Here is a 12,092-nt window from a genome sequence, read left to right on the forward strand (position 1 = left end):
CAGGTTGGCCCTGGTGGTCGGGAGCGCACTGATACTCTGCAGCGTGTATAGCATCGCCCTGTCAGCGTCATGTTGTACAGTCGAGTACAAACAAAGAGGGTTGACTCGACCGTGTTCTTAGTGAGTCGTTAAGCTTGCCTTTGTGCCCAAACAAGGTTGTCAATGGGAAGCCAACATGAAAACAGACTCTTTGAAGCGTCTTTTGGTGAGAGCTGTGCATGAAAAGGCTTTCATGAGGACATGAATACATTACTTGATAGAATGTGACAGAGCATGAGGTACCCTGGTCTGTAAATGCCATTGCATAGGAACAGTACACAAGAAGTGTCGCTTACAGGACAAGAGAGAAAACTGACGAATAATGGACGATCCGGCGAAGGTTACGACGTCGACCGGGACCCAGCTCTCCAGCCCCCTTGTGACGAACCCTGACGGCGAGCAGAAGAAGGAGAAATGGCATGACTGGAAGTATATGTACAAGCAGATCGAATCAATCAAGGCTGAAGACATTGAGTCGTACAGGGATGGCGGATTCCACCCGGTGAAGCTAGGGGACCGCCTTCACAGCGATTTTGAGGTGGTGGCCAAGCTGGGAAACGGTGGCTTCGGGACAGTATGGCTTTGCGAGGAAGGGTACGCCTACGAAGGCAACACGAACTGGAAAGCAGTGAAGGTTATCGCGGCCAGCGAGTCGAACGAGGACAACCCCGAACTAAAGACCATCCGGGAGCTGCAGGACCAGGGCGTCACGCGGGCGCAGTGGGAGACGGCGGGCATCATGCTGCCGTCGCGGCACTTCTGGATCGAAGGCCCCAACGGGCGGCATCTGTGTCTGGTGTTCCCCGTCATGGGTCCTAACCTCCGGTCCCAGCTCGAGGCCAGCAGCGAGACCATCAAGGACATCCTCGCGCAGGCGGGAAGGTCGCTGCAGTTCCTCCACCGCCACGGCATCTGCCACGGCGACTTCCGGACCGACAACATCCTGCTCCACGTCAACGACGTCGAGAAGCTCAGCAGGAAGGAGATGATGACCCTCCTGGAGGCGCCGCGGACCGAGCAGGTGAAACTGGCCGACGGAACCGACCTCAACCCGGCGCCCGACGAGGTGTGCCGCGCACCCCCTATCTCGTCGAGGCGAGCGACCTCGGCATCTTGGGCCCCAAGACCCAGACCGCCACCATCGACTTCGGCATCTCCTACCGTACCGGGGACCCCCCAGGGTTCGTCGGCATTCCCGCGCAGTGGGCGGCGCCCGAGGCGTTTTTCAGCACGGGCAACACGGGTGAGGGCAGCGACGTGTGGTCTTTTATCGCCATGATCCAGGAGATCAGGTGCCGGGGCGAGTTCTGGGACGACTCAACGCGGGCCGCTTACGTGCTAGACCTCGAGACTCTCCTGGGGCCCCTGCCCCCTCGTACCGCAGGGAATGGAAGCGAGATTTGGCGAACGAGGGAGTAATTGATGCCAACCTCGACGATGACAGCAACGACGGGGATGTTCTCCAGCCCGTATCCGAGACCGCGGCGGAGCTGGAGGAGCGCAGGCAGTCCATGATAAGGCTGGCCGGGTACGCCGACTATCTTCAAACACTCATCGGGGTCGACCGCGGGCACATGCAATACCAGCGAGACGTCGACTACGTCCCGTCACCGACCTTCGTGCCGTGGAGGGTGCCGGAGGAGGAAGTATACCAGCTTGCCGACCTGTTCGGGAAAGTGCTCCGGTATGACCCAGGCGAGCGCATCAGCATAGACGAAGTGATGCAGCATGAGTGGTTCAAGACGGTCGCGGAGAAAGGAAAGAAAGGCGGTACCGTCCCCAACTCCCCGTCGTCCAACAACGCATCCCCGCCTAAAGGAGCGAAGGGAGAATCTTCTGCTTCTCACGGTAAAAGCAACCCCAAACCCAACGACCCTTCTAAGGAAACCCCAGTTTCAGCCCCTGAGAGCAACGCAGCCGTCCATAATCACCATCATCTGTCCGCCGGACAACAAGCCCTCGACTACTGCATCCACCTGATGGTCTACCTCATTCTCCTCGGCGCCATTGCCATCGTTATGCTGCCCATACTTCTACCGATAACAATGCCGGCACCACCGCCGCCGCCGCTGCCATCTAGCAGCGCCCACGCCCACCCAGCATCCCACTTTTCCAACATCGTCGCCATCCGCCAATTCTGGTGTGCCACCCACGGCGGCTGCGGCAGCGACAACATAACAGCGGCAGTGCCGATCCCGTGGTTCCAAACCCGTAGCGTCTCGCCACACTCCGTTTTTTACGAGGGCATTTATGAAACTACATCGGCCCATGGTTCAAGCCGCCAGATCGGATCAGGGGTTGGAGAAGGCAAGAAAAGGTTTGAGGGCTTACTTGTTATTCCGAGTGTATAGACATCAATGCGGCTTGAGACTGCGAGTCATGTTATGTAAAGGATTCAACAGTGTTCAGAGCAAGGTCATCAGGCAGGCAGGCGGGTTATGGTTATAGAATATGGAAGAACGGCATATCATGACAAAAGCCCTGTGACATCACTCTAAACCACCGAATCAAGCTTGTGGTATTTCCTATCTATAATTTCTAAACTTCCTTCAAAACGCCAGCCGATGCAAGTTCCTCAGGAATGCCAACTGCCCTTCTTCCCCTCGGAGAGACTGTGTATAATCTTGCACCTCCACAAGATGCACATCTTCTCGCGCCCCAGATTCTTGTGCTTAGGGCCTGTCGGGCCCGTTACATAATGGTATTGGCCGAATAAACGGTATTGCCGGGTATCATCTAGTCCATATAATTTGTCTCCCCAAGGCCCCCCGTAATGAAACCAGTTCGTCGGCTCGTCGGGGTTCTCTTTGGTGGGCTCGAGGCCCTGGGTATCGTCTTCTTCTCCTTCTTTCGTATAATCGTACCAGTAAGATCTGATATTTCGTGCCGGATCCCACAGCGGTCCACGGTCCGTCTGGTCTTTGAGCAGGTTGAACGGCAACACATAGGGGTGATCACCAGGCGCGGCGTACATGGCGTGGCTGCCAACAGCGCTGTAGATGACGGGCCGCTGCACTTGCGAGGTTGCGTTTTGTCGCTTTTCTACTGCGTGCCAAGCGTATGCCTGCCCACCTTCGTGCTCGCTGAAGAACACACCCCGCGGCATGCCATGTTCGAAGCGTATCATGCAGTGCTCCCAGTCTCCTACATGGTTCCCAAAGCGCATGCCCATCACAGTTTGCCCCAGATTGTAGGCATAGAAAAAGAACCAGAACGCGTCAACTATGCCTGAACCTTTGTCCACCAGGACCAGTGTGGCAGGAGCCTTGGAGTGGCCAGACTCATCTGGTTTGTACTGGGGCGTAGAGGGGATCGAGCTAGCATCCCTGCGTGACCAACGAGGAGCACCCCGCCCACGTTGCCCAAATAGGCCTTGGCGCTTGCGAGGATCAGATATCCTGCGAAGGGGATGTTTGCGATCAACTTCGTACCAAGTGGTGCTCTCGCCTGGTCCTGTTCTGCCCTCTTCGTGGTCTGGCGCAGGCATTATGCCATCCTCGTCGTCGCCGCCATCCTCTGGGAAAGGCGCAGGTATGTTTGAGTGGCTATGCAGCCATTCTGGCCGTGTCTCTACGTCATCGTTGCTCTTCAGATACACGAAGCCTGGTTCCGCATCCAGGCCATGCATGGAATTCAAGGTAACTGTGCGGGACATGTTGGCGTGCGTATCGTTCACATACGGGGACATGTGCTTGACGTGCTCGGCGATATCGGAGGGCCAGAAGTTCTCGCCAGAGTACAAATGTACCAGCGGCGCAAACTTAAGCACATAGTCGGGTATCTCTTTTAGATTGCTCTTCGACCCGACGGGTGGGGATTTGGTGGAAAAGGTATCTTGGAGTTTCGGATCGTAATCGAAGTCATTCAGTGACCGTAGTTCTATGTTCCTGAGTTCGCCCTGATCTGGGTCGTCATCGGCGGTGTTCCTCAAAGCCGCAGGATCCGAACGTATGTGGAGCACGCCGCATACGCTCAGCCAGCGACAGGCCTGCCGGTCAAGCCAGTAAGGTGAAGTGTCGATCCATAACTTATTCTGTTCGCGCTGCTCTTCGCTCGGCTTAACCGGATTGAGCGCACGCGGCAGATATGTGACGAGGGCGATCAGGCCGGAGAATGCGACGAAAGCGATCGCCAATCGCCGAATGGTGAACATCGGAGGGGCAGGGTGTTGAGCGGCAGCTTCGGAGAAGCCGCATCAGACGTTAGGGAGTTGGTTGCGAAGAATAAACGGTAGGAATGACAGGTGCCAGTATATTCGAACCAGCGAACGAGCGTAAAGAGCGAGCTTCCAAAGCACTCCTTGGTTGCGATCAAGAGATAGGTCGGGTTGGGTACGGCCAGGGCGTACAAAGCAAGCCAAGCAAAGACGGCTTGGCGAGGTCCTCCAACCTGTAGACAAAAAGCAGCAAAGAGAACACACTGGTTGTGAATGGCAGTAATTTGTCTCCCTGAGATGTAGCAACAATAAAGGAAAGAAACTCCGTCGAGGAGCCAAGGTGGCTGGGTGTTGCGCCAGGAAGGTAGATTGAAGTATACGGATCCGCGATTTGGGGCGGGAGCGAAGAAGGAAAGGCAATGTTGAGGCTGTATATAGGGTAGGCGGGAGGAAGATGGGATGGTTTATCGAGTACGGAGTAAGTACTGTCAACTGGACTGCGCTCTACGGCGGACCTGATTGCGACTGGTGGGGGTGCTTGTTCGGTTCTTCTGGGCTGCTTTCTGGGCCCTTTTTGGATCTTTTTAGGGGGCCTTTTAGGGGGTTCTTTTGGCCTTGGGGGCGCCGGCCAGGACGGCCAGAAGCCGGCAGCAGGGCGGGTGGATCGAGTAAGCAAGACAGTGGCTCAGGTGCCAGTGAAGATCAGGGAGATCAGGGACTTGCATGCTTAGCAGTGACTTCATCGGCCCCGATCCCGTCGGGCTTGTTGGCGGGGGTTTGACGTGTTTCGACAAGTACCTCTCTATCGTGCATCCCTCTCGAGCTCTCAGCTGCTGCGTGTCAACGTTCTAGCTCGCATGCAGGAGTGGCTTGGCAGGCAACTATTGCCAACTCTGTCCAACCATGGATGCCGGTTCCCGTAGGACGTGGCTTACCCGTTGGATGGGATTTTCCCCATTTGCGCTGAGCCACCACCGCGTTCCCAGAATAGACAAACCTATCGCTGTCTTTAGCATCAGGTTAATGCTTCTGACTCTGGCTGCCGAGAATAGCATGAGCCATATAAATGCATCTGAGTCGCGCGGGCTCGTGTCATTTACATCGAACGGGCCGAAGAAGGTTATATCCCACAGGTGCGTTTCGCGATGCATGTAATGCACGTTTTCGTAGGCCTGCTTGACCGCCCACACGTCCGTCTCCGTCATGCCACATTGCGACTGTGCCCCCTCATGATTCTACCGATATGACCGGACCAACTGTCGATGGTGGTGACAGTGTCCTTGTGCTTACATTTTCCATGCTCTTGTATCATTCGATACTTTTTGTTGAGGCACGAAGCACGCAGCACGCAGCACCCGAGTATAGGTATGCATGCACTGGGACACCGCTATACTCGATCGTCCCAGAGTGAGAAGATGTTCCATGTTTCATTCCAGTGGACGTTGGGGTAACAAGACATGACGCAAAACCCCCATACGTGCTTTCGTATCTCATACTTACAATACCTACTTAGCCTACGTAGTATCTGCCCATGTCCTGGAAACGACATGTCTTGACATTTGCACAAAAACAGCACCGATTCGTCGTCGGCTCGCAGCGATGATGCACAAACAGTCCTATTGTATGGGACAACAGTCGTGGCCAGGGACTCGGAGAAGCCAGATGGCCGTGGCGGTTTGTAGTGGAGGAGTCCCATCGACTGGGAGGAAGTATGACGTCGCTATGAGTCGATGTCGATTTCTTCTCATGTCTCTGGGCTCGTTGTTGGATATATCTGCACGAACGAGACCGGGGGGAGGCCAGCCCCGACAACGCGTCCACATTGAAGAGAAAGGCCCATGCTAGTCTTTGCGCCGCATAATGAAACAGTGAGGGCGACCAATTGTTGTATTAGTAGGTGGCAGCAATACCCCATCCTCGGGTAGAATCCAACCTCTGAGAGTTGCGGTTGCAACATGGGTAACTTACCAAGCAGCTGGTCTCGTGCGGCGCATTCGGGCCATTGCTTCCTGAGTAGGAAGGCTTGGCCGGTCAGCGGGAAATTGGTCGTCTCAGCAACATCTTCTCATACGAGCGAGTAAGAAAGAATCGGGTGAAGTGTTCACATGGCTGGGAGTTGGGAGTTGAGCAAGAGAAAGCGGCGTGAACAAGCAACGAGCAGTCCAATGGCCACCCGGTGGTGCATCAGGATACAGAAGACGAATCGAAAGACGAACGCCCTTTTCACTTTCAAGCCGAGGGAGCTTGTCCTCTTCTCCAAAACTGCCATGTCACCTTGGGGTAAATACTGGGGGCGGAGACCGGGTCTCCCCGCAAATATACCATTTCCCCAGACCAAACCCAGATTCAGGCGTTGAAGCCCGACGATATCTCTGTACGGCATTGGTGCGCCTGTACACACCCCGGTCCGTAACCATCCCAGACCATGCGATTTCCCACAAATCCCCCGGCCGCGGGACCTAATAACTCCAGCATCCATCACATGTTCACCCAGTCCGTTACCCGGGGAATGGGGAGACGATGGAGAAGTTTCCGCTTCGGCCGTCACGGTGCCGCTTCAGCGAGTCGCCTTATATAGCCACCACGCGACGCTGTCGGTGTGACTTTCGCTCTGCCGAGCATTCTTCTACCTCAGCATCTCCAACTTTTCCCTGCTGTTTGTAGGTGAGGACTACCAAGATGCCTCTCTCACCCCATACCTATCAGGTAAAGAACCCGCTCACCGATGTTGAGGCTGCCCTCCACAGCAGTATGTGCTAACAGTGGTGGTTGACAGTTCCTCGTCGGCGTATTCGCGTCGGTGGGCTCCATTCTCTATGGATACGATCTCGGAGTCATCGCTGGCGTTATTGGGAGCCAGGTATACAAAGACAGGTTTTCGCCTGGTGTGCCGGAGGGTGACCCGGTGAGGAACGGTGCTGTCGGTACGTAACCTTGGAATGAACCAAGGTATTCTGGGCCATTCTGGGGAGAACATGCTAATATCTACGGTGTACAAGTGTCTCTCTTCACCGGCGGCGCTTTCTTCGGAGCCTTCTTTGCCGGTCCCTCGGGTGACTGGTTCGGTCGACGTTGGACCATCTTTATCGGCGCGATGATATTCATCCTAGGTGGCGGTCTCCAGACGGGCGCCCAGTCTTACGAGTTCCTCTATGCTGGGCGAGCCATGGCTGGTCTCGGTGTCGGCTTCTTAACCATGATCATCCCCGTCTACCAAGGAGAGATCTGCCATCCATCGATCCGAGGCCGCGTGACGGGTCTGCAGCAGTTCATGTTAGGTATCGGCGCCTTGGTCGCCACATGGCTGACTTGGGGCACGAACGTCAACCTTCACGACGAGCGCCAATGGAGGATCCCGCTTGGTGTCCAGATTATACCCGCTGTCATCCTGGCTGCGCTTATATTCATGTGAGAAGATAACCTATGCTCGGATGGGCCCTTTATTAGACGGAAGCCCTTGCTAAACTAGTTCCCCAGTTTCCCCGAGTCCCCGCGATGGCTCATCGACCACAAGCAGCCCGAGTTGGGCCTACACACCCTGGCCAGGCTCCATGCCAATGGAAATATCAACGATCCGTGGGTGCAGGCCGAATATGCCCAGATCCAGGTGAGTCTCATTTGTATACCCAACAACCCACTTGGAACTCGGCGGCTGACGCCGAGACAACAAGGAAACTATCAACTTTGAGCACGAACACGAAGCCAAGAGCTACATGGAGCTTTTCACCAACAAGTCGGCCTTCCGTCGCCTCTTCCTCGCCGTCGCTTTGCAGGCCTCCGTACAGATGACGGGTGTCTCTGCCATCCAGTACTTCTCCGTCAACATCTTCAAGCAGATTGGCATCTCGCAAGAGAATGCGCTCAAGTACCAGGCCATCAACTCGATCCTGGCGCTGATTGCCCAGATGTCCTGCCTCTTCACGATCGACAAGTTTGGCCGAAGGTGGACGCTCATCACGGGCAACCTCGTGAACTGTATCATGTTTATGGTAGCCACCGTTTTACTTGGTAGGTACCAGGACTGAAACCCGATAAGGGGCTTGTCGCTAACATATGAAAAGCCATGTTCCCTCCAGATGCCGAAGGAGGCAATGGAAGCGCCGGTTGGGGCTTCATCGTTGTGTAAGCCCTCAAAATTTCCACGTGGATTCGTCCCCAGAATCGCCGCTGACCTTGACTTTTAGGACTTGGCTGTACAATATATCATTTTCTTATGCATGCGGGCCGCTCAGCTGGTAAGTGCATTGTGCATAGTTCCTCAGCGTCCTTTCCCGCCCCCCCTTTTGGAAGGATATAAGCTAACATCCCCTCCCTCCCAATAGGATCATCCCCGCCGAGATCTTCGACACGCACACTCGCTCCAAGGGCGTCTCGATCGCGACCATGGTCTCGTTCGCCTTCAACACCATGATCGGGCAGGTGACGGACATTGCGATCCAGAACATCGGCGGCTGGCGCTACTTCATCGTCTTCACCGTCTGCAACTTCACCAACGCCGTCTTCTTCTGGCTCGTCCTGCCCGAGACAAAGCAGATCCCTCTCGAGGAGATGAACTACCTCTTCACCAACGCGCCCTGGATCGTCGTCGGCGCCGACAAAAGCAAATACCGCGACAACCTCGGCCAGGATCTCGAACGGCGTGCCGCCGAGGTCCGGGAGAAGGGCATTCACGAGGAGTACCACGAATAACAGATGAATAATTAAAGGCCCACTCGAGACAATAAAATACAAATAGACACGCCGCGTACGCAAGTGCCGGCAATAGTCGTATATTCATCTAGATTTTGCTGGACTTTGTCACTGATACTACGTAGCACATGTTGGTTTTCGTCGACACTCATGAAAGGCCTCAAACTTGACCTCTACAACAGATGAACTCATCACTTCAGATAATCACTTCGGACATATAGCCAGCCCACGTCAACATACTGAAAGTAATAGAATTCCATCCGAAAGGTTCATCATTTAAACAAACCATTATCCACGGTCCTCCAGCTAGCTACAAAGCTGAGTACGCATGCTGCTTACATTTAAACAGATACCCGTGACACCCAGGTCTCATTCTTCGTCTTCTATCATTCTCTCTCTTTCCCCATTTGGATGGGCTCTAATGGAACTGATCCTCCGTGACGCCCTTGCCCATGGCGCTCGTGCTCGAGATGCCGCCCGTGACCATTTTGAGCAGCTCGTCCGAGTAGTTGGCGCCGCTCCACTTCTGATGCTTGACGACGTCGACGCCACCCTCCATCTCGGGCTCCTGGACGCGCTCGCCGTAGGCGCGCATACCCTGGGCCGCGTAGGCCTGTGCGAACTGGTGGCTGATGAGCGCCGTCGTATGCAGGCCCGCCAGCGTGATGAACTGCCAGCAGTAGCCCAGCGTCGCGAGGCGCTGAATGTACGTCTCTTGCTCTTCGCGCGGCATCGCCGTCTTCCAGTTGAAGGAGGGGGAGAGATTGTAGGCCAGTCTGATGGTAGCGTCAAGCGTTAGTTGTATGGCATCGGGGAGATGAAAGATGTACGAGGGTTTATGGAAATATATACAAAGAGAGACTCACTTTTGCTCGGGCCAGACGGCATGCACGCCCTTCGCAAACTCCTCGGCCTGCTTGAAGTCGGGCAGCTTGCTCTCCATCCAGATGGCGTCAGCGTAGGGCGCGTAGGCGATGGCCCGGTTGACGGCGCAATCGCAGCCGCCCTTGAGACGGTAGTAGCCCTCGCGGGTGCGGGGCGCGTCCCAGTCGAAGAAAACGTCGACGCCCGTGATGCCGTGGGCGACGGCGCGGGCCTCGGAGTTGCTCTTGCCCTTGGACTCGGCCATGTAGCGGGCCACGAGGCCCTTTTTGTCGGCGTACGACCCGGCGTTAATGGCGTCGACGACGGCCTCGTCGAAGCGCTTCAGGCCGGCCTGCTGCAGCCAGGCGTCCTCAATGGTCTGGAGCTGGTCCCCGTTCTTGCCGGCGCGCTCCGCGGCCACCATGAGATCGTTGAGGGGCTGCAGGCTGGGGTTGGTGGCGCCCATGATGAAAGCGTGGTCGCGCGGGTCAATGGTGGTGGTGATGAGGGTGGCGGCCTCGGCGTCGGTACGGGCCACGGCTAACAGGTCGGTGCCCATGATGTCGGCCTGGGCTCGGATGGCGACCAGGCGGTTGATGTGCTCGCTGATGGGCACCAGGACCTTGCCGGCCATGTGTCCGCACTTCTTGGTACCCGGGGCCTGGTCCTCGATGTGGATCCCCGCGGCCCCGGACTCGATGAACAGCTTTGTCAGCTTCATGACGGCCGTCAGGCCGCCGTGGCCCGTGTCGGCGTCGGCGATGATGGGCCGCAGGTAGTCAATGTTGGCCAGGTTGGCGCGGGCAGACTTGGGGGTGCTGACGCGCTCGTTCCGCTGTTTGCGGTCGTGGAACATCTGGGCCATGAACAGGTGCTTCACCTTGTTCGGTACTGTGGTCTGTTTGCGGTGATATGTCAGCCTTCTCGTGTGTTCCCATCAACAGTCCCGCATCAGACCTAAAGAAGCTTACATAGGGGTAATCAGCCAGGTCTGGGCCGGGCTCGTCGGACGAAGACGCGGTCGAAGAGGATTGCCAGCCAGAGACGTAGACGGTGTCCAGATACTTTGCCATCTGCGTGACCATGGTGGGTTCTAAGCACCCGTAGGTGTAACTGGCGTCGCGGTTCTTTGTTCTGTCAGTGTATACGAGGGAGTACTATCGTCGGGGAAAACAGTGCTCACCTTGAAGCGGCCCTCGAGAATTTTCCAGAGCTTCTTAGACTGGGAATTGCTGGGATACTCGACCTTCAAATGCCCCCCGTTTCGAGACGATTTGCTCGGCTGTGAACGGTCTCTTGGTGTACCTCCATCTCGAATCTGACCACCATTTCTGGGCCTCTTCGACCTCCTTCCTGAACAGCTCATCTTCGATGTTGGGATCGACGGCATTGTTGATCATGTTGTTGTACGCCATGATGGGCAAGCGTGTGTCTGCGAGTATCCAACGCAGGGTCCAGCGGTATGTACTTCGAAGTGGATAGATGTACAGGCTACGTCAAGCTAGGGAATGGATGGAGGATGAAGAGAGAAAGGGGAACAAGTCTATCCGACAGAGCAAGAAAAGACGGCAGTTATTGTATGCATCTATATGACTCCCCTCGCTCTCACGGCAGGGCGCATGCTCGGCCAAGATCCGAGTGACGTCTCGGGAAGGGTCGGTCGAGCGGCTGCATGGCCCAAAGGCAAGCAACATGCCAGCCACGAAGAGGTACATGCAAGTACTCTTTAGAAATCACCCAGGCCCCAAGGCACAGGGCCTTCCAAGGGCCAAGCAGCCAAGGGTCGCCCTCGGCGTCATGGCGTCCTGGCGTCCTGGCGTCCTGGCGCCCGTCACCAAAAGTCGCAGCCAGTTGGAAGGTCGACGGATTCGGCCCAAAGGGGTGTTAGTCAGGCTGGGAAGTTGCCGTGATTGGCCGCAATGCCGAGCGCGAACTTACATCCCCGCAATAATGGCATTTGACAATCGCCAGCATATAGGCAGTGGTTATATCGACATATTCTGCCCGCTACGTGGTGCGTGGGGTAGCTTGAGGTAGCTTGAGCCGCCGCCCACGGATGGTTCTTGCTTTGCCATGGCCCCAAAACATCATCCTGACATGTGAAGGTTTGGGTAGTCAGTCGCCCAAAAAGACAACATCAGCACGACCAACAACAACATATTACATACTGTACATGCTGGAGGTGAATGCAGCTACTTAGCTGTACTTGCACGAGAATGCATCAAAGACATGCTTCGAGGTGCGATTCAGCCGAGATGTCAGCAGGTTTCGTTTCACACGTCTAGCTGCTTGCAGAGCCTCGGCTTTGGCATTCGTTTATTGGAGAAAGGACTGCCGGATGACT

General features: G+C 55.8%; 4 protein-coding genes across 4 annotated transcripts; 2 read left to right on the top strand and 2 right to left on the bottom strand.

Annotated features, from left to right (window-relative positions):
* Positions 1-361: 361 nt before the first annotated feature.
* PG998_013932 (kinase-like protein) lies at positions 362-2,390 on the top strand (the record flags this gene model as incomplete). Its single annotated transcript, XM_066880748.1, has 3 exons — positions 362-1,105; positions 1,171-1,331; positions 1,382-2,390. 3 exons carry the CDS (start codon positions 362-364, stop codon positions 2,388-2,390), a joined length of 1,914 nt encoding a protein of 637 aa, XP_066724887.1.
* A 224-nt stretch (positions 2,391-2,614) lies between these two features.
* PG998_013933 (vacuolar protein sorting protein 62) lies at positions 2,615-4,192 on the bottom strand (the record flags this gene model as incomplete). Its single annotated transcript, XM_066880749.1, has 1 exon — positions 2,615-4,192. One exon carries the CDS (start codon positions 4,190-4,192, stop codon positions 2,615-2,617), a length of 1,578 nt encoding a protein of 525 aa, XP_066724888.1.
* Positions 4,193-6,874: 2,682 nt separating this feature from the next.
* PG998_013934 (uncharacterized protein) lies at positions 6,875-8,884 on the top strand (the record flags this gene model as incomplete). The annotated part of the gene is made up of 8 exons (XM_066880750.1): positions 6,875-6,901; positions 6,972-7,119; positions 7,195-7,603; positions 7,673-7,802; positions 7,867-8,203; positions 8,257-8,317; positions 8,380-8,430; positions 8,518-8,884. 8 exons carry the CDS (start codon positions 6,875-6,877, stop codon positions 8,882-8,884), a joined length of 1,530 nt encoding a protein of 509 aa, XP_066724889.1.
* Positions 8,885-9,302: 418 nt separating this feature from the next.
* Positions 9,303-11,163, bottom strand: PG998_013935 (Isocitrate lyase; the record flags this gene model as incomplete). The annotated part of the gene is given in 5 exon segments (XM_066880751.1): positions 9,303-9,660; positions 9,751-10,646; positions 10,720-10,875; positions 10,932-10,970; positions 10,990-11,163. The coding sequence occupies 5 exon segments, from the start codon at positions 11,161-11,163 to the stop codon at positions 9,303-9,305; spliced, it is 1,623 nt and encodes a 540-aa protein (XP_066724890.1).
* Between the last annotated feature and the right edge of the window lie 929 nt (positions 11,164-12,092).

The sequence above is a fragment of the Apiospora kogelbergensis genome (assembly GCF_038363985.1).
Source record: "Apiospora kogelbergensis strain CBS 113332 chromosome Unknown utg000009l_segment0_segment0, whole genome shotgun sequence".
NCBI lineage: Eukaryota > Fungi > Ascomycota > Sordariomycetes > Amphisphaeriales > Apiosporaceae > Apiospora > Apiospora kogelbergensis.